The following is a 24,108-nucleotide window of genomic DNA, read 5'->3' as shown; positions in this document are numbered from 1 at the left end:
ACATGCAGAATCACTTGGAACACACTTATTTAAACACACGTATATTTTACCTTTGTGTGAACTATGGTGCCTGGAACAGGCTGTCTTGCAGTGCTGCTAGGCACAGCAGCAATCTGACCAATACAAAGGCCTGACGAAGCCGCTCTTTAGAGATTTAATCTGTCTTTAATTAGATTTTATCAGATTTTTACGATCATTCAAATGGATCCAAAACAACTCTCCAGATGATCTTCAGGGCTTGGTGATAAAGTATTTGATTCATTTCTTTTTTTCCTAATACAAAGTAATTTTTTTCCACCTGCTTCTAACAGAGTGTAAGACCAAACATACAAACCTGCTGTGGGTTTTGAACTTATGTTTCAGTGTTGAACATTGTATGAAAAATGCTCTGAGATGGAATCAGGTATGAAACATAAGTTTCTTCATATTATTAGGAACTTTTTAGAAAAGGTCTTCCCGATTCTCACAACTCAGTTTTCTGCTGAACATCCTGACATTCTCGTAACAGTGATTTGTGGAACCGAATTTACGAACTGGCATTGATGACTGTGCTGCTGCTGATCTCAGGAGGGAGTCAGCTGCTGCTCCTGGCTATCAATGCTGCACAGAGAACCCGGATCAAAGCCTTTATCTGATGTCCGCTCCTTATCTTGGGTGAAGGTCAGTCTTACTCAACCGACCATGTTAATTCCCAAGAACTAAACATCTCTCTGCCCAGGCCTCTGTCCACCAAACCCTGCGAAGTTTGGCTTTCAGTAATCTTTTTTTCTCTGATAAATAACCTTACCTTGAAGTCTGCTACAACCTGTATGTTTGCCCAGGTCACACTCTGCATGCTCCAAAAGATTGCAACAAGTGCATTCACACTACCTCATTCCTTAGGTTATTCGAGGGAACCAAAGTCATTATTTCAAGGCAAGCTGAAAACAGATTTACCTCTTCTGACCTCTCTAGTGCACTTCCTGAAATCCTGCTGTCCTGGGATGGTGCCCTCCTGTCTACTTTTAGAACAAAGGTTTAATTTCAGTATTTTCTGAAGTCATTGATGGCTTAGATATGTTTGATTTTTAAAACGTATTTTCAATTAGATGTACAAAATACCAATACCATTGCAGTGAGGCTTCTCTCTTCACCTTGCCTCTGCATCCCTGCTTGTCACTCTGCCCTTTCAGGCCGTGCGGAGTACTCGGCTTAAGCCTCTTGGCAGTCGGAAGACAAAGACACAATACAGATCAGGCAACTAGCAGTTTCAGAACGAGGATTTACTACAGCAGAAGGACGTGATGTTTCTCACCCCAAATTAGCAGCACTGAGCTCTATGGCGGCCTAGTGCCAACTTTCGGTCTGAGCTTTTGAGGCGCCACTGGCTCGCTTCCTCCCCTCCCCCTTCTCCAGCCGCAGCCGGCGCCACGTTGCCGCTACGTGTTCCTCCCTCCGGGGCACGGCCTGTTTCCCGCCGCTGACTGAGCCAGCCCAACCGCCACAGCCCAGGCCGGCAGCCGGGCGTCTCTGAAGGCCCCACCCCGCCAGGCGAGCCCTGTGCTCCTCACGGCTGACCGGGACGAGCCGGCCTCCGAGGCCGAGCAGCTGGGCTATGCCCGGGCCCGCTCCCCAGCGGCGGCGCGGCCGAGTCAGCCATTCCCCGTTACATTCCTGAGGTAATTTAAGCGAGGCCTGCGGCCCCCCGCCCAGCAACGGCCCAGCGCGTTCCCGCCCGGACGTTCCTCTCCACCAATCAGAGCCGCCGTTCGGCGGGCGTGCGGGGGACGCGATGCCCGCCCCGCGCGAGGGAGGAGGGGGCGGAGCCCCTACCCGCCTCAGCCGTCGCCGTCGCCGTCGCCGTCGCCGCTGCTGCTGCCGCCGCCGCCACCGCCCGGCCCCCGCCCTGCCCTGCCCCGCCCGCCCGGAAGGATGTGCTCCCGGAAGTTCCGGTACTGCCGCTGTGTGGGATAAACAGTAATGGCGGAGGCGGTGGCTCTGGGAACAACGGCGGGCGCCGCGGCCGCCGCGGCCCTGGGAACATCCGCTGCGGCGGCCGCGGGAGCGACGGCTGCCGCTTTCGACTTCGCCGCCGTGCCGCCGCCCGTTGTGGGGCCGGGAGGGGGCGGCTGGACCAAGCAGGTCACTTGCAGGTACGGGCTGTCCGCAGCTTGGGGGGGGGGAGAAGGCGAGGGGGGGGGCGTCCGCCCTTCCACACTCCGCGCGGCCGTTTCCCTCAGCGCCGCTCCCCTCCCCCACCGGTCACGTACGCGCCGCGCGCGCGGCCGCAGCGCCCCCTTCCACCCCCCCCCCTCCCCGCCCTGCCCCGCCCGGCGCCCCGGGGGAGGCCTGCGGCAAACTGCGCAGCGGGCCGGGCCGCGCCGCGCCCTGCCCTGCCCTGCCTTGCCCTCCCCGGCGGCGGCTCCGGGCGGAAACCGGCCGCGGCGGGCCTTGTGGGGGATGTAGTGTGGTGGTGGCGGCGGACCGTTGGCGGAAGTACCGGCTGGTGTCGAGCGGGCTCCGGGCCCGGCCCGGCCTGGGGGAGCCGGGGCCGCCGGTGGGGGCGGGGCGGGCTGCGGCCTTTCTTCTGTCCCGGCCTTATGGGAGGGTGTTCCCCGCGACTCCGCCGTGCTAATGGCGTGTGGCGGCCGGGGACGGGAGGGGTGGGGGCGGATGGGAAGCATTGCCCGCTCCTTGTGAGGTGCCGAGGGCTGCTACTTATTGTGTGAGAATATGCCCGCAGTGATGGGTGTGAAGGAGGCTGTAGACTGGAAGTCTCGTAACTGCCTTCCAGAACATGCTGTAAAGCAGGAAATACGAAATGATTATAAGTTCTTGTCCCTTTGAATAAAAATTTAAAAAAGGAAATGAATTAATGATTGATATAGTAAGAGTTATTTCTCAAACCAGAAAATGGGAATAAGGCACGATAGACCGGAAACTGTAAGGAGGGCTGCTACTCGTGTTACGTTAAGATCCTGTATGCTGCGTCATTTTCTATTTGTATTTTCCTTTAAACTGTGTTTCTGAGAAATCTTTTATATGAGGTGGTGCAAATCATACTGCATGTTGTAAAGCTTGCCAGATGGACTATTTTTAAACTTATGCTGCTGGCCTATTTGTAGGCTGAAAGGAATGTAATCCAGTTTTTGTGAATATAGAAATATATTAGTCAGTTTATGTGAAAGCAGGCAGTAATCCTAGATTAGCATCAAGGATCACCTCCTGATTATTTTTAATTTTTTTTAAATAAAATTGTAAATTACGTTTAACCTGAATATGCTTCTGGGCATATACCTTCCAAGTCACTTGGAACCAAAAGGAACATCCCTTGGGCAGAAAGGAATAGGCTCTAGGTCTTGATGTGAGATCTGTACCTCTTCTGCATATTTTTCCATGTGTGCCAGTTACTGATTCAAATAGCAGTATTAAGAACCGTGGCTTGGCTTTCACGGGGAGCTTGCTTACTGTGTCTCTCTTCTGTGCTGTTAAGTATACCCTGCAGTATTTAAAGCACTCCCGTTAACTGTTGATCGCTGGTTATTTTGGTTAATGCACTGTTAACGTGTCCATTTGAGAAGCACTGTTTCTCGGCGCCCTCTGAGTACTTCTGCATACAAAGAGCTTTGCTACGAATAACCGGGTTAATATTTGATGCATGGCAGTTACACGTACGCCAGTGATGAGGAAATGCCCGGGAAGGATGCTTAGCTCAGCTTTTAAGGGAGCTGCAAGGGTATAGATTAGTGCTCCCTCTGTATAGATTGCCTCATTATTTCTGAAGATCGAAAGGCTCAATTAGGTGAAATGGACTGGTGAGAGAGAGATATGTATACTTTCTCAGGTAACGGACACAATCAATTTATTGAAGACGGTGACTGCGCTAGTACAGAAGCAGTCAAGTTCTTAAGTGTTGAGCAGTGTAGCGAGTCTGTCTAATGAATATATTTATTTACAAACACTCGGGACTGGTGGGAAGTTAAAAGTACTCTTTTATAACTGTTAATGTCCTTTAACGGGAGCTTAAACAAAAGCGAGGTCTCCACTAGCCTTCCCGTTCTTTGTTCTTTTTGACTAATCCTCCCAGTTACCCCATCGCTTGCTTGCTTATCTACTTGTTTATTTTTAGTGGGCCATTCAAGCTGTCTGCAGACTAGCTTTCCTCAGACTTTAAAGTGAAATTAACAATTTCGACTTGAGCTTCTGGGAATGTGTGATAAGAATTTTGTTTTTCAAGGTTTTGTTTCAATAGGATGTATTCATACTCAAGAAAATACATCTCTTACTGTTAAATCTTGGTTTACCCTCGTAAAAGAGCTTGAGGATTTAACTGTCACATATGAAGGTGTTGAATTTGGAAATGCAGATTTTTAATATAGTAGGTAGAGCAGTTTCTGCTTTGAGTGGCACTGCACAATTCTGTTTATTTATAGGCTTTATTTACTTGAATCATCATATGGGTGACAGTAGATGCTGCCTGAAAAACCTCTGGGAGATAGTCTCCTCAATGTAAGTATTCTGTGCTTCATGGTTGGTGAAGGAGTACTGGTGTTTTATCAGAACAGGAAGTTTTAGAATCAGTAGAGTGAGTTCTTGCTGCTCCTTTCAATACCTGACGTGATAAATTGCTTTGCTGATGAGTATTATTATGCTAGTGAGATATCCTTGGTATGGATGATTGATACCTTGGAGTGAGAGACACAATGACTAAGATGAAGGACTTTGATTTCCCCTAGACGTCTAGGTTTGCAGATGTTACCCTTCTGCTTTTCTTGCAGCTAAACTTTAGAAGTCACAGGGTGGAAGGCAGGAATTCATCATGTTCCTTAAGAGATGATGAAAGAATTGTCTTACCTTGCTTCTGTAGTTTGGAAGTTTTCAAGGCTTTTGTGGTGTGTGATAATTTATAATCTGACAATCTGGAATAAACCACATGGGAGTAAAATTAATTCATAACTACTTTTTATTTAATATTCTGATCCCTTTGTCATTTATATGTTTGAAATAAAAAGAATGGCAGTTCTTATCAGGCTTCTCTGTCCTTCCAGTTTCAGATGAATACATGGTTTTATTGAGCAGTTGTATAGCCAACATTTTTTTCTGAAGACTTGACGCTGTTAGCTCCAGATATTTGTGTTTTCCAGATGTCACGCGATAAGTTACGGTCATCAAGTTGACACAACGAGATTACATTTCACTTGTTTGTTTAAAAACTGGATATAAATAAAACCCTTAGCAACTAATCTCTATTTTGAGAGTTGTCTACATGTTTGTATCTTTGCTGTTCTTTCTGAAAACCTAGATCAGGTATTTCTGCCTTTTAAAATGAGGAATCTGAATCCATAAAGCATTCCTCCTTAGTTCAGTGCAACGCTAGTGATAAGGTGTGGAGTGCAAACCTCTTGAGAGCCTGCTTGTATTGCCCCTTTCTTAGCTGCTCTGTTGTGGATCCCCCACTAGCTTATTCCTGAAGGAGGTTATGGAGAAGAAGGAACAGAGATATAAACGCTGTTAACTTTTCTTTCTTTTCCTTTTTCTTAAGGTTACTAACTCATACAGAATTTCATCAGCCACTCATGTGGCTGAACACCCACGTGCTGGGCTAGAACAGTGTGCCTGGCCTCTTCCCTGCTACCTTCTTGCCTGGGAATTCTTGGTCTCTGTGTGGCACCTGAAGAAGCTAATGAATGTGCTTGGCTATCATCCTGAGGTTCCTTGTCTGTCTATCATGGCAATGTCTCAGTTTTTGAAGGAGGTCTGTTGCTGGGTGTGACCTTATAATTTAGCAAAACCAGTTTAATGAACAAAACGGGGTTACCTGGCAGCAGAATTAAGTGGACCTGAAGTAGTGAGCAAACCATACCTGAATAAGCAGACCTATAGCAAGGTTCAAAAGCTATGGAAAGAAGTATTGTGCATTTATTTCACTAATAGGATTACATGGGTAAAGACTTAATGTATAGAAGGGAACATCTGAAAGAAGCTGATACATGTTCAGGATTTTAGACTGCAGTTATGTGTTTAGCACTGCATTGCCCTTTTGATAAAGGCATTGCAAATTCTTTTTCTCTAGCTTCTGGCAAGTAATAGAAGTAATATTCTAGCAGTGGAAAACAAAATCTTCAGTAGATTATTATACTTTAAAGCATCGTGGAAATCAAGGTTGTTGAAACCTGGATAAACTTGAAAATTTTAAGTATTCTAGTAAATTAGTTGTAGCATTTCTAACATCTGACCTCTCTACAGCAGTTGGAGTTCCAGGGAGTTGGAGACATGATCAGCTTTACAGCCTTAGACAAGTGTTTTCTCTATACATTTCCAAAAAGTGCCCATTGGGTCTTGTCTACAAGTTGAGACTTTTGGATGTGCAAAGCATGATTTCCATGAACTTTTTTTTAAGTACCCTATGAAAATCAGGATACGGTATTTTGATCAAGGCACCCATAACTAGACATGAGTTGATACATTTTTCAGTGATAAAATGCCGGTGCAGGCAATTATTACTTCTGGGTGGTTGTTCCGTGCCTTGGTATGACTCATGTTTTGTACAGTCATGCAATGAACTGAACTGGAAAGATGATCCGGGTTTGGACCCCAGTTGAGTTCTCTGGTCTGGTTCCCCATGCAACCTCACCAAATTTATGGTAGTATTTCTGAATAGGAAAGACAGGGAGCACTGTTTCCAGAATAAGTGCTTTTTGGGTGACAGCATCATAGACAGCTGGAGAAAATCCAGTTTTGCTTTTCTAGATGAAATTGTATCTATTCTCTGACTACCTGACAGAATGCAAATTTCAGATATCCTTCTATGTGTCCCTGGGTGAGGCAGGCAACTCATGTATTTCTCAGTTTTAAGGATCCTTTTTTCCTGTAACCAGAAACAGCAGGCTGGTTTTGCTGTTGTGTAAAGTTACAGTTAAATTGAACACCTTGTGTGTCTAAAGATGCTCTCCAACAGTAGCTTTGTGACCTTTCACCAAATATAATGTACTCTTATTTTTCGACATGACGAAAGCATACTTTAGCCAAACACTGCAATTTCAATGTAAAGTTCTTTGTGGCCTTAAAGTGAAAAAAAAAAATCTTACCTCTTCAGGGGGGTGGGGGAAGGGAAGGAAGTTGGTATAATCCTTGGAGAAATACAGTATTTTTTTTCTCCCCTCCCACTCCAGCTGCCTTGTTCAAATGATGCTGAGTTTGCTGCGTAGGTTTGCAGGCCTTTAAAAGTGACATGTGAATTAAATTGAGTTTGAGTGTTTCAAGTTTGTTTATTTTCCCTTTATAGCCTACCATCTTGATGTAATGAATTGGGACAACTTTCAGAATTATACTGAATCTGTATTTGCAGAGGATTTTTCTTACATAAGCTGGGAGAGAAGGAAAGGGACTTGAAGCTCCATTTCCTCTGTCTAACAAGCAGTGGGAGAGCCTAATTTTGAGGCTTATGTATTTAGGATAAGTTATGTCAACCAAGTGTTTTCTCACAGAAGTCCTCACTCCAGGCTGGTGCCTTTCTCGTAGTCGCTTACTTCAGCCATAGTTGTGTACCAACACTTCGCTGGCTTAAGTAGCAGTGTGGCTGGGCAGTGGGGCTGAGCAGTGAGCTGATCTAGATTAAAAATAACCATGGGGGCAGCAAAAGGAATTTCAGGTTACATCTGAAGCCATTTCCTGATCTGAGTCAGCAGGTGGCTATGAAATTGCGTGCCCCAACAGATGGGGGAAGCAATGCTGTGTGGAAATAAGCAAAGGGTGGAGATAACAGTTGTTAATTCAGGTTGTTAAAAACTTGTTCTTTATTTTCTACCATATTGGTGTGACTCCCATTTCCTAAAAGCAAGCCAGAAATTCTGGTTTCGGTATGTTCTGGTTCCACAAGTTCACTGGTAGTTTTTTGTGTTTTTTTGTTTGTTTATTTTGGTGGTCTTTGATTTTTTCCTGCTTTGAGGTGGGTTTGTTTGTGGGTGGGTAGTGCGTTTTTGGTGGGGGTGTTGGGGTGGTTGGGTTTTTTGCATTTTTATGTTCACAGTGGAGAGTGCTAGTTATGGAGCGTGGGTTTTTTGGCAAACCTGACTAGGGTATTCATCTCTTGGTTCTTACACAGGTTTGGGGGTTTTGGGTATCTTTTTCTTTTTTTCTTGGCTAATACTTCTATGTGGATTGGGAAAGATGTACTTAAACTTGTATTTTCAGTTATGGTTTTGATGTGAACGTATTAAGTCTGAATAGTTGAAGAGCCTTGACTTTAAAGAAGCTTGTGTCTTCTAGGTTAAAATTTAAAACAAATTGAAAATGCCTGTTCAGTTTTCTTGAATAGCTAAATTTGAGGATGCTCAGTTAAACTTGCATTACTTGACATGCTAAAATTTAGTAAACTGTCCTCAAAAGCTTTGAAACAGTACAATTCTTTCAAGACAGACGAGAAGCGGGGTGCTTTTACTGGTTATTTGGCTCCTATGGCCAAAGCTAATGGGTATGTTTTGTCAGATGTAATTATCCATCACAAACACATTTCACATTCTTGGAGAGGAAATTACTTCTGATTGAATTATTTACAAGTTCAAAATAGTTTTCTGAGGGCTTAAATCTTGTTTAGGGTGTGGCTGATTTTGATTCTTGGATTCAGTGGTGGGCTTCTCTGAGGGTTTTTTTGGTGTCAGAACACAGCAGCTACAAGTAAAACAGTGTCTCCATCTATTTTGTCCAGGACTCTTTCCTCTCTGTGTCACAGCCCAGGATTAGGGTTTGCTTTGCAGTTTTTTGTCAGGCTCCTGTAAGTCCCTAAACGTGCAGCGCAGTTCACTGGAATAGTTACGGCTTCATCTTTTCTCAGACATTCTTATTTGTATGTTTATACTGGGATATGGTCCCATGAGTAGATAGTGATGTTCTTAATTCAGCAAACCTTGATTTACAGAACTCATCATCCAGATACTTTGTTTACAGCTTCAGTGCTTCTTAATTACGGTAATCTTCTGTTTTACAGATACTTTATGCATGGAGTTTGCAAGGAAGGAGACAACTGTCGCTACTCCCATGACCTCTCCACTGGTCAGTCTGCCATGGTGTGCAGATATTATCAGCGAGGATGCTGTGCTTACGGAGATCGCTGCAGGTAAAGAAATGCTGTTGACCATTCTGGAAGGGAGTAATTTCACTCTGAGACCCTGAGTAGAGAGTTCACAGAAAGGCAATAAAACTTAGTGTTTTCCTCTTTCACTGCAACTTCAGAAATTTGTAAAAACAGCTTCTTTTCACAAACTGCCTTCTTTTGCTAAATATGATAGTGTTTGCTTTGTTATGCAAATAAATGAGCAAAGCCAAGGTGAACAGAAAACTGGTTTTCTGTTTTTTGTAAAAGTGCTAGTTGTCAGGGTGTGGGTTTTTTTTGTTTGTTTATTAAAAACATGAATAGATGAATTAACTGAAATCTGAGGCCACATCCAGACTAGCTGAACTAATGGAACAGAGTTACATTTGGTAAGTGATTGTAAGAGCCTGAACAGGTAAGATTTTTTTCTTCCCCCCCCCCCCCCCCCCCCCCACCAGCTGTGTGTGTCTCCTCAGAAGACACTTGAACCGCCATTTTGGAAAAGTAACATAAGTGTAGTCATGTAGGTTCTAAAATGTTGCATGTACAAAATGGCCCTACATTATGAAAGCATACTATGACTTAACCTATACCCCTGAAATTATTAAAAAGACAAAAAAAGTGTGAAGAAAGGAAATGGATGCTTTCCTAGTGTAGCAAAGCTTTACAAAGGCTTTGGGGTGTTTGCATCATCCTAAGTTCACTTTATTAAAATTTATCAGGAATTCTAACATTTTTATCTTGTTGCAGTTCTAATAGATGATAAATATTTGCATCACGACTTCATATGGAAGTTCATAGTTGGCTTTACTTTCATGTTTAATATATGGTTACTGTGTTTAGAGAATGATAACAAAAATAAACCTCTTTTTAGCCTTTGATCTGCCAGTGTTGCTTTCTTGATCAGTGGTCTCCAAACTTTGTCACGCACCCCAACAGTGAAAAATTCTTGAGTACCCCCAATATACATATTTATTTGTAGATTATATATATGTACTGCTGTACTGATACATTATGTACACTATAAAACATACATCCTTTTTTAAATTCTTACCTTTGTGTAATAAAGATGAAATAATATTCTATAAATATTTTATTAACGGTCCAAAACCATTTTTGTTCTCACCAAAAGCCTTATTAGTAGTAATAACTTTTTACTGACAATAATATTTACTGAATAGGCTTCATGATTTTTTAAAATCTTAGTTTAACATTTTGTAAGACAGCAATTTGAAGGTCTTGTTATAAGTTCAGTTTTCAGTACTTAGTCTTAATGGGTGTCATAGCTGAAAAGATCTTTCACAAAGATATGTAGATCCAAAAGGAAGAAGTGTATTGGTGGTTGCACTTACTAATGCATGATGATGATTTTTCAATCCTATCCACCAATTATGCAAAGATTTTTGTTAAAATTTGGCTAGTAAATTTCCGTCTTTCCTGATGGAAGTCAATCAGCTGTTCTTGCAGAGTAATTGGAAGCTGTCGCATTTTTATATTTTTGACAAATGGTCCAAAACCCACTGAAACTCTTTGCTTGGAAGATTTTTAAACGTGTTAAAAAAAAAACAAACCCTTGGAAACAGAATTCTTGAAGTGTACAAGATAAGAATTTTTTGTAGTTGACACACTTGCATTGTTTTTGGCAGCAAAATTGCGTAATGGTGGATATGTTTTGGGACAGCCATTTTTGAAATGCCGTCTCCATACCACAAGCTTCTTTCAAAAAGCAGTTACTTGTTCTTAAAAGGTCACCTTTACCTTGAAGGGGCAGGTTAACTGTTTTTAAAAGCATCTGCTAGGCAACATGCTACTGACAGCGACTTGTCATCATGGAAAAGGTCAGCAAATGTGGAACAACTTTTTTGTGTAAGAAAAATGTGTGACTAGTCTTTGACAACTTCTGAGCACTTTACCACGGATAACCAGTAAACCTCTGTGTAGTACAGAAGATTTTTCATGGTCACTTTCAATTGCATAATAAAGTGTTGTCAAGATTCAACTATTTAAAGGCCTTGCTTTTATAAAATTAACCATATTGATGACACTCTGTAGCACTTCATGCTCCTCTGGCTCCATCTTTGCTACAATATCTTGCTTATGAATGATGCAGTGAATGAATTTTCAGTGTGGTGTTATCTCTGTGATCTTACCCTGGAATCCTGTTTTTTCTTCTAGTGAAAGCAGCGGCTCCATCAGTGGCTACACTTGCACAGTTTTCCCATGAAACATTGTTTTTGTTAAAGAAGTCGTTTGCTGTTGAGAATACATTTCCTCCACTACATCTTTCTTTCTTTATTAAAGCAGTAATTTGTTGAGAACATATTTCTTCCGGTACATGTTTTCTTTAGTGTTTGTTTGAAACAGAATCTGGCAAATATCATAAGCTGAGACATGTTAGAAACACCTGTACTTTCATCTGACTGTACAGCAAACTTTGCACGCTGCAAAATTTGTTCTAATACTCATTTCTGCAAATCTTCAGCGTTTTCTATGCGTTTCCCAACAGTATTTGCTGACAAAGGCGTGTGTTGTTTTTGTCACTGTATTGTTTTCCATGTGTTATTTCAGTCATTTTTACCACAGCAGGAAGAACAAGTGGTCCAATGGTATGTGACTTTTTGTCTTTTGCTATTACATAAGAAGCCTTAAAAGAGGCTTCTAAACATTTATTGTGAAGTGTTGTAAAGTACTGGATTGAGTATTGCATGACTTGAAACATCTCTGAAAAAAATTGTAGCGGTTTGCCTTTGTGTTCCTGCATGTTTAGATTTTAAATGTTTTGCTAATTGTGATGGCTTCATACTATCATTAGCTGATAGCTCGAGGCACAATATACACTGAGGGCATTGTTAATAATAGTGGATGTAAATCTATATTTCAAATCATCTTCTTGGTAATCTTGATTCATTTATTCCTTCTCCCCCCACCCCTCAAGTTCTTGTCAGAGCAAATAGCTTGGCATTGTCTTTACCTTGAAATGAAGAGCTCATAGTAGGAGTAGGAGCAATGTTAGTTCTGACATTTTCTTGTTGTTTGCTTGTGCTCACGTTATCAGTATTGTCTTCAGTCCACAGTTTATTTGCAGGAATATGTTCAAGCCACTCCTCTTGTCAGAGTTAGTTTAAGTAAAACAAGATAATATAATCTGTCAATCCATTTAGCTGAGCACAAACAAACAGCAATGTGTGGAAATATGCTGAAAATGAACAAGTGAGGGTGCCACTGTCAACCCGGCTGTGTGGTGGAACACCCGCTCCTCCTTCAGGACACCTCGTGCATACCATATGTGGGATCCTCTGACATATGGACTAAGTGAGGACACTGCTGTTAATCTGTATGTTGAATATTAGTAGGATGTAATTTCTTATTTTTCAGGGGAAAAAAAAACCGACAAGAAGTTCTAGTATTTCCTTCCTGCACCCCAGTGGATTGTCTTGCGCAACCCCTAGGGTGCACCCATACTACTTTGGAGACCACTGGTGTAGAGGTCTGAAGGCTTGACTTTTAAATTTGTGCTTCATAGCTTCCTTAGGATTTCAAAGCTGATATTCGGTTCGGAGTATCTCTTTAATAACAAGAACTGTGGTGGTTTGTTGTTTTCAGTCTGACACAAGTTAAATGAATCACAGTTGCTTAAAAGTTTTGTATGATCTCCAAAAATTCCCTCCCTTTGTCCTTGAAAACAGTCAGCAAATATCTAAGACTTCAAAGGTACACCTGTAATTTAGTTTCACATGTGGTCTGCTAGTTGCTGGAAGACAGATTTTTGAGGGAAATGGTGCTTTCCTGTTGTTCATGGGTAGTAGGGATCGAAGTGTTCCGAGCATCATTTTCCAAAGCAAATTGAAACAGGTGTTAGAAATAACTACTAAAATTCATTGTAAAATCTGAATGAGACAAGATGCTCAGATACAGACAAAGAATTGCTTAAGTTAGGGATCTCTGGAGCCATGCTGGAGGCACAGCCAGCTTAGGTCAGGTTGCCCAAGGCATTGTCCAGTCAAGTTTTGATTATCTGCAAGGAGGAAGATTGTGCTACCTCTTGGGGCACAGGTTCCAGTGTTTGACTACTCTCATAGTGAATTTTTTTTTCTTAATATCTAATTGTAACTTCCCATTTTGGACTTGTGTCTGCTGGTTCTCACCCTATTGCTGCACCTCTGAGAATACTCTGGCTACATCTTTCATGCATCTTCCCACAAGGTACTTGAAGACAGCAGTCTCTGCCTTTAGTATTTTCTTTTTAAAGCTGAATAAACTACTTTATCTCAGTCTGTAATACTGCATATGCGTAATAAGTATGTGACCAGTTTTGGACATAATTGAAGTTCAATCTCTATAAGTTAAGGATTGTGTGCTGCTCCATTTCCTCCAAAATTGCAGAGTACCTTCTGTTTCCTTAAGCAGTGCTGACAGGTGATGCAAATGGGAGCCTGTCTCTATAAAGGAGTCATCAGTGGCTTTCTCTTCCAAGCAATTTCTAGGTCCTTCTTCAGAATCTTAATCAGTTTATTTCTAATCCCTTTGGCTACCTTATGGAGGTATTTCTCTTTTTTTAAGAGTTGACGTGTTGTGTTTTTAACTTTTTAGATATGAACATACCAAGCCACTGAAAGAGGAAGAAGTGACTGATGTGAATCCAGATGCAGAAATTTATCCCTCCGTATCCTCAGACTTCGCATTGCTCCCTGAAACAGTTGAAGACATTATTGCTGAGATAGAAGATGAAAATATAGATCTGGCAGCTGCAGGAGTAGGTGCTGAAGACTGGGTGAATGCTGTAGAGTTTGTCCCTGGGCAGCCATACTGTGGACGTGGTAAGCTGATCGTGGGACAACAGTAAATTTGTGTCATGGGTCAATAATTTATACGTAGCGCATTTATTTTGCTTTTGTTAAGTATAGCTGTTCGTATTAATCACTTCAAGTGATCTGTCCTTAAGATACGTTTGAATTTTCTGATGTGAGTAGTTGGACTGTTCCACATCAGTTACTACTGCTGTCCTGATGAACTGAAACCAGGTGTACTTAAAAGACAGTCTCTGCATAACTGACTTCCTCTTGCTATGGCTCTGAATGACTTGGTGAATTTCCTCCTTTGAAGTTTAGTTTGCGTACGCGATGGGAGAAGAAAATACTGGTGATGCAAATAATATCACTACTCTGGAAAGATAACCTGGTGCCTTTGTTTTTGGAGGGTTTTTGGTTGGTTGTTTGGTTTTGGGGTTTGTTTTTTTTCTCTATCTTTTGAAGTTTTTTTTTCCAGTGGAGGTACAGATTCCTGTAGATTGAATTGAAGCCTAATGCTTGCTTTCATGAATCCCTTGACAATTCAGACCAGAGGCTGAAAATCATTTATTCTAGTTACCTGAGACTTGGCTTCCTAATACCGCGACAGCTCATATTGAGAATGAGGTTGAAAAGCTCATCATACGGGATCAGCTTGTTTTAAGTAGCATACTTGTCATCTCCTTTCCCTGCAGAAAGATAGCACAAAGACTTAAAACTGAAGTGAAAAGTAGGTTGAATGTGTTTACTTCAGCATCATTTCTAATATTTGGCTCTCTAAAACTGAAGGCTTATGGCCATGAGTACTCCTAATCATTGTTTGACTCCAAAATGGACACCTTGTGTCCAGAAATGTTTGAAGTTGTTGTACAGTGCTCATGTTATACTTCCTTGTCTCCACTGCACTACTTGGATTCTCAGACTTGGAAAGAGGAATTACCTTCTCAGTGTTACAGGGTGCTGCTGGAGGCTGCTCTGATCTGTTTTGAGGAAGGGAATGCTTGAGTGACATCAACATTTTGCTAGCATTATTGAGAATTTTGATTATGAAATTGTTTGGTGTATCTGTGACTCGGGTATAATCTAAAGGAATGAAAACTTGTCTTCTTTTAATATGTCACCTTACTGTCATAAAAGATACTGTTTCTGGGTTATTTGAGGCAAAGGATCCCTTTTTAAAAATCTTTTAATCAAAATAGAATCACTTAGATTGGAAGGGACCTGTAGATTTCATCTAGTTCATTTCCTGATGAAAGCAGGGTCAGCTATATCGGGTCACCAGGGACTTTGTTCAGCTGAATCTCTGTCCTCTGAGATGTTAAAAATGCTATAACTTCTGGGCAACCTTTGCAGTGTTTGACTTTTTTCCCCAAGGAAAAACTCATTCCTAATACGTAACTGGATTTTTCCCTGCCTCAGCTTGCCTTCTGTCTCTTGTCTTCTGCACATCTGAGAAGAGCCTGGCTTTTTTTCCCCTGTACCTTTCCATTAGGCAGTTGAAGGTAGCAATAAGATCTCTTCCTAAGCTGAACAAATCCGGTTTCCTCAGACTCTTCATGTGCTTCAGTCTCCTTAATGGCCGGGTGAACCTCCACTGGAATCAATTCGTTGCTAGTTCAAACAGCCAGAGAGCTTTTAAATACATCTACTCCTTATAGGAGAGCTGGTGCTTTCTCCTAAATTCCTGAAGCATAAGAGCATTTCACTTTACCTTTAATTCAGTTAGTTTTCCTGAAGCGGTTCCCCTTTTTTAGGGGGTCAGGCTTATTTTTAATGGAAACTTGTGGGTGCAACAGCATAAATTAAATAACATTCTCTTCTCTGAGTCTTGTTCCAAACTCTTGTTTTGTATCCTTTGAAATTTGATGTATTTTAATGTACAAACATGCTCAGCTGTTTCTGTTATGAACAGTGGTACATGATGCTAATTCCCATGGTGACTTCTTAAAAGCTGCATTTTAAAAACTTTACTTTTCTGAAACCGCTGTCTTTATTAAGCTATGAAAATTAAGAACCTTGCTGTAGTGGTCAGGAGGATGCATGCAGTGTGTTCCACATTGTATACTTTAAAGCCTTGCAGGTTATTCTTGTCAAATGTCTAGAGAAATGTTGTGGTACTTGGAAACTTTAAAATGGAATCTTTCTCAAGATTAGCTAGAAGCCTGCGTGTTTTAAATTGTCTTACAAATGCTGAAGAATCAGGCTTGGCAGTTTAACCACACATAGCTTGGGCTATAATGCTTGTCTTCTACTGTGAGAGATGATGTTCTGCTAATGCAGATGATTCTCTGATTTGGGACTAGACCTAATATCCTGAAGATGACCTCAGGGCCTAGCAAAGGCAATAGTGGTGATTTTTCAGATATTCACCTCTTTGAGGTACAGATGCACTGCATTTCCATATTTGTTCTGCTGCTACTGCTGCTAGGTGTTTGGGAATAACTGAGGGAAAGTAGAAAGGCAGAAATATAAGAAACCCTCTGAATTGGGTGGCTGTTTCCTGCTGCTACAAGATGAATGTACTTGATGCTACAAAGTGTGTCCTGGAGTGGAAGCAGGTGATGAAGTAAATGAACTAGTTTTTTCACTAGTGTGAATTTAACCGTGTTAACTGTGAAATGGGCAGTGAGGAGATAGGGATTGGGTCCACCTACTGGAGAGCAGTGGTTTTGAAAACAGCTGACAGAATTGTAGGAGTAAATGGTACTTTCTGAGGGGTGTTGGATTCAGAACTACTGAGGCAATGGAGTCTTGTGAGCTTTTTCTAATGTTACTTTCAAAGAGGAGGCAAAACTGTAGCGGATACAGTGCAGTAGATGCAGGAGATATGCATGCATGGGGTTTACGCTATAGAAGCTGAGGTACTCAGAAGTGGAAATACTAATTCAATTTTTATTTCATAGAAATACAGCTGTTGCTGAGCAGAAGTGGTGGGGTGGCACAGAAGAGTGGGACTGGAAAACTAATGTCACTTTTAGCATGTTTTTCCCTCTCCTGCCATCTCATACTGTAGAAGTACCCAGAGCCACTATTAGAGACCAACGTTAATAGATCTGTATCTTATCGACTAGGTGTCTAGTCACCAAGGACTGGTTGTACTTTTTTTTGTGCGAGGATGGTATTGTGGACTGGGCTGGAATTTAGTAGCTGTACTCTGTACTGTGCTTGTTGACTTTAGTGTGGTGGTTTGTTTGTTTTAAGTAGCAAATCTGTACTTTCTTTGTGTCAAGATGTGAAGCTCTACTCTCTCCTGTGGACCAGCATAGCAAATAAATGGGTTTCTAAGTCAGTTGCTGGAGGGGTAAGACTTCAAAGCCTTTATTCTCAAGAACCTCAAGTAATAAGTGTGTTGGTTTGTTTTTTAATGAATAAAACCCTTACTGAATAAAGTTTCAACAAAAAAATATCCTTGAGAGGAGTGCAGGTGACTCTGGAAAATTTTTCTGTTAAGAGAAGCTTCAAATATGCTTCTTCCTTTAAAGTATGTATTATCCAGAGATACAGAATTGCCTTAGGTGAAAATCATCTTGCCAGCCCCATTAAAAGAAGTGCTGTATCACTCAATTCATTTGAAACTCAGCCTCGTTTGCCTGTCTAGTAGGCTTCTGCCCATCCATACTATGATCTGCTAAACTCCCCTTCCTCAGTAAGGGTCAAACAAGATGTCAGCAGTCACGTGAACCAGCTAGGTTAAAAAAATCTGTGACAACATTAACTAGAAAAAATGGTGGCAAAAATTACCATCGGAGGAATAGAAACTGACCGGTAGTTGTGACTTCTGTTACTTCTTTTGGAAGTAGAGACCATGGATTTCAAACAGGGGGGTGGGTTTTAATTAATAAGTACAAATTTTCATATTATGTTCAGATACTCAAAAGAATAGGTGGAGCCCAGTGTACAGCTACTTGTTACTTTTCTTGGTACCGGTTCACTAGAACCCATGGGGAAAAAGAGGTAATGAAGTTTTTTTTTTGCTGTTGGGAATCTCTTACTGAACAAGGAGCGTGTTGACAGTTGACTTGTTATTCTGCTAGTCACTTGCTTTTGAAAAGTGTGTTTCTAGCAAACAGACTGATCCAAGGTCAGTGCAAGTGACCTCTAAAGTCAGAGTTCGTTCAAGAAACAGACTTAAACTTACTTTGAGAGCTAATACTTTCCTACACTAATCTTCAGTATATTTGCTTATCCCCCAAAACTGTGAGCTCTCGGGGACTTGATTTTCTTTTTCTCTGTATGTCCGAAAGCCAACAAGCTGATATGCGCTTATTGTATCTCTTTGCTCCATGGGGCTGAAAACCCTGTGAGCATGCAGCCTCTGATCCTTTTTGAGAAGGAGTCTGTCCTTTCCTTGTACTGATTCAAGTACACCTTTAATAATTTTTGCTTACTTCTCCAAATCTAGTAGTTGAACAGCTTATAGAAGTTACACTATCTTATAGCATAGATGACTTTTGCTCTTGTAACAGGTACGGTTATGTAAATGAAGTCTGGTTGCTTTTCTTCCTGGTGTTTATTCTGAATACAGTAATGCTTTGTTGTTCTCTGTTTATTATATCTTCAGTTTCAAACTGACTAGTTTTGTCTTGTAACTTAGGTTACTTAAGTAATGGTCTCAAAGGCTGTTCGGCTTGTGGTGACACAGACAAGCATGTGTTCAGGAGGTGCAGGGAGGAGTGTTAAGCAGAAGCTGTCTAAATGGGGGAGAGAAATGATACAGATTTCAGTTCAGCTTAGAATTAGGTAACAGAATTTACTTGGGAGTTTCAAAACTGATGGCTAGCTTAGATTGCAGTGAAAACGCCCTCAATTTCAGTTTTTTAAAGCTAGGTTTACGTGTCAGACTGATAGACCGGATATCTGTTTAGGATAGGGGTTTTTTGCAAATATCTGGAATAGAGTTAGCTTGGTGAGAGGTGTGAACACAGCTTTTGTAGCATTTGTACAGATGCATGGGAGTCTAGAAGTGAAAGTCTGTTCAGGCTGAACAGCAGCACGGTAATTAACCTGTACATGAGGAACTGCTGGTGTGGTGTTTCCATACTAGTGTTTTGTTTTGCTGGATACACCTTTATCGCTTCAGCTGTGTAATTTCTAGGAAAAAGCCTGTTAACTTTAGCTGATGTGGAATTGATTCTCAAAGGAGTGAGAGATTTGTAACCTCATCTAACTGTTGGTAAACCAGAGTTTGTATAAAAAAATGTACTTCAGCTGCTGAGGACTAGTGAGATTTTTCTAGTGCTGGCTTAGCCTGTAAATGAATCTGAATGCTGAAACCTTGATAGCTTTATTCTTGTCCAGGTTGAAGGATGAAGAAATTGTTTTTGCTTTCTTGAGTGGGAAATTAACTGTTAGTTCAGGTTGAGGGTGTGCGGAACTTGAACTGAAATGAGCCCTGGTTGTGTTTATTATTCTCTTTGAATAACTGAGCAGGGTTACCCAAAGATTACTTTGCATTAAAACAATGTATTCTCATTTCCAGTGCTCTAAATCTGAATGTATTGCTTACTGTCCTTAATTTTGTCCTCAGCTGCTCCTTCCTGCGCTGAAGCACCCTTGCAGGAAATGGTGATTGAGGAAGAATACGAAAAGCAGCAAGCAGATGTGGAGATAAAGAAGGAGCTGTGCCCCTACGCTGCAGTAGGAGAATGTCGTTATGGAGAAAATTGCGTGTATATCCATGGGGATGTGTGTGATATGTGTGGATTGCAGGTCTTGCATCCAATTGATGCTGCGCAGAGATCCCAGCACATAAAGGTAAGCAAACAATTGTCTGGTGTTAAACAGCTTTAAGTTATTACTTCCTAGCTCCCCACAGTCACATGTCACTAATTCCCTTTCATTTGAAGATGCATGCAGGTCAGGCAGTGAATGCAATTCCTGTTGTAAACTGGACTGTTTCCTGTCAGAGCCATATTCAAAAGCAGCTGGGTTTCCTTATCTGTGCTGGGAGAGCAGTCTGCTTAAAGATACTAAAGCTTTGTTCTTTGCCTAGTAAAACTGGATGGTCTTCTAGATTGCCTTTCTCAGGTTTAAAAGCAACATCTGAAGAAAGGAATTTGAACTCTGAATTGATTGTTCCCCACTATCTGAGCAAATTTTTTTTTAGGATAGAGATTTTTCAGCTTAATTGTACTCCATTTGTTATGCAAAACAGCAGAGTAAAACTGAGCTTAAAAACCTGCTTGGAGTTCACCAGGTGGCCAGTTGTCTCTGTAGCCGTTTTCTTTGTGTCTCCTTTTCAGTCTTGCATTGAAGCTCACGAGAAGGACATGGAGCTTTCATTTGCCGTCCAGCGTAGCAAAGACATGGTGTGCGGGATATGCATGGAGGTGGTGTATGAGAAAGCTAATCCTAGTGAGCGCCGCTTTGGGATCCTCTCCAACTGCAGCCACACTTACTGTCTCAAGTGCATCCGCAAGTGGAGGAGTGCTAAACAATTTGAGAGCAAGATTATAAAGTGAGGCACTTTTCCATTTCGATTGTGCTTTATTACTATGGAAGATCTTAGTAACTTGTGACAACTTGCAACAGACTTCCAGATGCAGACTGCACAGAGACTGCATTTAATGCATACTAACTTTAGTTCGGAAGTAAAATAATTGTTAGGGGTAACATTTACGCTCTGATTTGGTTAATAAGGATTAAGTTTGCAAAACTCGCTCACTGGTAGAAAATAACTTCATTTATTTAGTAGCATGTTGTCCAATGGTTACTGTTTGTCTTGGACACCCAGCCAGGAATCTGAAAACAGATTAACCAGTTCAGAATGTATGCTGCTTAATTCATTACCGCCCTAGTACGTTAATCAGTTGGTAAAACGTTTTTCCATTTAAAGGCTGTTCTAAAAAAAGAGCGAAGTTCCAATCAAATAAATACAGAAATCAAACCAAAATAAATTTATTTAATTCTAAAGAAAAAGGAGTCTGTGTGAAGTGTTTTTTCAAACTTCTCTGAGACAAGCTGACCAGCTGCCATTGCCATTGAGTTCTTGAAGAAGAGAGGTTAGGTTATCTTCATGCGTAAGAGAGAATCTAGATTGAAAAGCCCATACAGGAAGTGTGTGGGTACAGTACATCTTTAAAGATGGATATATGCCATGACTTGTTATATAGGGGAGAGAGAGCGCCCTGTAATGTGGAATTTTGCAGCACAGTCTGTTCATTCCCCAGGTCCTGCCCAGAATGTCGGATCACATCTAACTTTGTCATTCCAAGTGAGTACTGGGTGGAGGAGAAGGAAGAGAAGCAGAAACTCATTCAGAAATACAAGGAGGCAATGAGGTATGAGCACTGCAGCCATTTGTCAAGTTGGGACAGCAGAGAAAAGGCACGCCTGGAGAAGAAGGGTGTTGATGTAAAGCCCTCTCACCTCCTTTCCACCACCACGTGTGAAGCGCGTCCTTGCCTATCTGCCCGCAGATGCATGCAAACACACAGTCACAAAGCTGTTCCTATGTTCTTTGACCTCACACTATCCCTTCTACGTGGAAAATGCTGGTGGTGTAGTCATGAGGTAGTACGAGCTTGTGTGCTGCAAGCCATCGGTGTCCCTGTGCATGCACGACCCGTACACGTTGTGTAATACATCGTTTCTGCGCGTAGGTGTTCCACTGACAAAATACCTTCAGCTCCAAATGGTGCCTGAGATTCTCTTGGACTACAGGTAAATTCAGTTCTGAAGTCCGGTTGGGGTCTGCTGTGAGTAAGGGTTGCGGTATTTTCCTTTCCAGCAACAAGCCATGCAGGTATTTTGACGAAGGCCGTGGGAGCTGCCCGTTCGGAGGAAACTGTTTTTACAAGCATGCGTATCCTGATGGCCGCCGAGAGGAGCCGCAGAGACCCAAAGTGGGAACATCAAGTAGATACCGGGTCAGTGCTGCTGTTTTTTGTCCTTTCCATACAGAGAGAGCGCAAGAGGGGTGTGTGTTAAATGAGCTGCCTTGAGAAGAGGACAGGGAAACGTTGACTTTTTTTTTTGCTTCTGATAGACCTCTGTAAGGGTGGATTTGAAGGAGGCAGTGGTCTAAAGTTTGTGAATGCAGGGGGCTAAGATGGAAAGAGTGAATTTTAAACACTTTCCTAGTACACCAACATACTGAAGTAGAAATGGTAAGCAGCATTAATAGGGGTGTGTAAGGGTAAATTCTTCTGGAGGTCAGTATCTCCCTGAAAGAAGAATGTGGTTTCTTGCGTGTCACAGTATGCTGGGGGCTGAACCGTGTCAGCTCCTGGGAAGATGCCTACCTTGTACTGCTTGGTCACCTGGGGAAATACTTGTGTTCCACTTGCAGGCCCAGCGGAGGAACCGGTTCTGGGAGTTCATCGAGGAGCGAGAGAACGGTGATCCATTTGAGACCGATGAGGATGAGGTGGTGACCTTTGAGCTTGGTGAGATGTTGCTTATGCTGTTGGCTGCAGGAGGTGATGATGAGCTAACAGATTCCGAGGATGAGTGGGACTTGTTTCATGATGAGCTGGAAGATTATTATGACTTGGATCTATAGCACCTGTCAGTGGAGTGTGGACTGTCATCTTGGCTTCAGGCAGTAGCTATTACCTGTGGTGTTGTGGCAGTGCCTGTGTTTCTCCTAGGCAGGCCGATCAATTCCAGGTGCTGTTGTAATAACTTTTACCCAGGGTCTGTCTCTTCCCATCCCTTCCCACCCCAGGAGTGTTGTTTTTCCTCTGTTTAAACAAATAACAAGAAATAAATCTTCAAAATGTTAGTTTTTGTAAAAATGAATTTAACTGTCAAACAGTTAGCTTAGGTTTGTTGCTTCATCTGTGTACCCAACAGAGTTCACCCAGTTCCAGGGTTAAAGTGTTTACAGGACTTCCACACTCATTTTGAAGAGCCCAGATACAAAAATGAGCAGTGGCCATGCAGTGGGGATGTAAATTGGCTGATGGCCTTTTTTCTGTGTTTGTACCAATATTTCTGACTTCAGGCCAGATAAAAATAACTTTTTGGCATCAGCTCTGTTCCAGCCCCCTCATGTACACATCTTCATTTGTGATTTTGGTCTCTTGTTTACTTGCACATACTATTACTACTGTTTAACCAGAACCAGGTGTGAATGTTCTGGGATTTTACTGTGTTTAGCATGAAAGGAAAATGTCTTTGTGAAAGGAGAACTCTCTATGTGTATATACAGATAAATGTAGAGTTGGACCTCAAGGATGGGGAGACTCTGTGTAAGTTAAAAAACAACATCTTTTGTCCCCTCTTGGTGCATGAAGTCTAGCCTCCAATTGGACATGAAACTGATTTAGTGGTCCCAGCCCAGCCTGTGATCTTAACTACCGCTTAACTTAATAGACGGCACTCCCTAATACGCCAGCTCTCTTTCATGTGTATGATTAGGGTTGTCCAGGAGCAGAAATCCGGTTAGCCAAGGTGGGTCAGAGGAACACCAGAGAGGCCCCTTTAGCTTTATTGCTCTGTAAGTTTTAGAACTTGGTGTAACCACTTAAGCTGCGAGCTTTGCTAGGAAATCGCTGTGCCTCTTAGCTGGTTTGAGGTGTGCATGCCTCAGCATCTGAGTTGGGCAGGCTGCCTGGTAAAGCTGTTCAGTTTATATGAGTTACTGCTTACAAAGGCAGTCATGCAGTTTCTGGCTGTAATTTGCATTGAGAAATTACTTTGCCACCAAAGCCCCAGCACAGGAATTTTAACATTGCGTTACGTTATTGCTGTTTTTTATTGACTCGTGGATGCCCCGTGATCTGTTCTCCTGCTGCTCTTGTCCCCTAGACTGCCTCTCCTTTCACTTTTAAATGGAATGAGAACTTGTTCTGAGGTCTATAACGTATTGTTTTGCAGCTGCCTTTTGTAAGAAGCACTTTTCCCAAATAAAAAAAAAAAATAAAAAAAATGAAACAAGAAGTCTGTCTGTTCTTTTAAGTTTTGAAGCTTCTGTGTTTCATCTTCATTAATTATTCTTGTGCGCGTGTGTTTTATATAAATATAAAGGCATTTCTGTCACCTGCTCTTAACTCCTGCAGACTTGTGCCACACCGATACAGAATTTTAATGTGGTTATAACCTTTCCAGCAAAGGGCCTGTAATGTAGGGAACACATCCTGAACAGACAGCTGAGACAGTTGAACTGTTGAAGGAATATGTGGGGCTACCAGTGGGAGTGGACGTGGCTTGCTTTCTCAGAAGTTAGTTCTGCACTATGGTATTAACTTTTTGTCCTAAACACAGTCAGTTGCAGTATGTGTTCTGTTGAGAGGTTCCTGTCATAAT

The 24,108-nt window shown here is 41.9% G+C and overlaps 1 protein-coding gene across 2 annotated transcripts; it reads left to right on the top strand.

Moving 5' to 3' along the window:
* Nucleotides 1–1,890: 1,890 nt before the first annotated feature.
* MKRN1 (makorin ring finger protein 1) lies at nucleotides 1,891–23,731 on the top strand. Of its 2 annotated transcripts, none has more exons than XM_064457177.1 (8): nucleotides 1,891–2,132; nucleotides 8,966–9,094; nucleotides 13,661–13,887; nucleotides 19,385–19,611; nucleotides 20,100–20,314; nucleotides 21,027–21,137; nucleotides 21,587–21,725; nucleotides 22,148–23,731. In XM_064457177.1, exons 1-8 carry the CDS (start codon nucleotides 1,960–1,962, stop codon nucleotides 22,358–22,360), a joined length of 1,434 nt encoding a protein of 477 aa, XP_064313247.1. In that variant the 5' UTR covers nucleotides 1,891–1,959; the 3' UTR covers nucleotides 22,361–23,731. The 2 variants fall into 2 exon arrangements, with proteins under 2 accessions (XP_064313247.1, XP_064313257.1); XM_064457187.1 differs by lacking the exon at nucleotides 1,891–2,132 and adding an exon at nucleotides 3,744–3,823.
* Nucleotides 23,732–24,108: the final 377 nt, after the last annotated feature.

This window comes from Phalacrocorax carbo, chromosome 1 (genome assembly GCF_963921805.1).
Source record: "Phalacrocorax carbo chromosome 1, bPhaCar2.1, whole genome shotgun sequence".
Classification (NCBI taxonomy): Eukaryota; Metazoa; Chordata; class Aves; order Suliformes; family Phalacrocoracidae; genus Phalacrocorax; species Phalacrocorax carbo.
Note: the sequence above shows the minus strand (reverse complement) of the source record. Positions and strands in the feature narration are given on the sequence as shown.

Coding starts and splice junctions, on each gene's coding strand:
- MKRN1 (XM_064457177.1), top strand. CDS start 1,960: ATGGCGGAGGCGGTGGCTCTGGGAACAACGGCGGGCGCCGCGGCCGCC. Junction 2,133..8,965: donor ACCAAGCAGGTCACTTGCAG/GTACGGGCTGTC, acceptor TCTGTTTTACAG/ATACTTTATGCATGGAGTTT. Junction 21,138..21,586: donor AAATACAAGGAGGCAATGAG/GTATGAGCACTG, acceptor TTTCCTTTCCAG/CAACAAGCCATGCAGGTATT.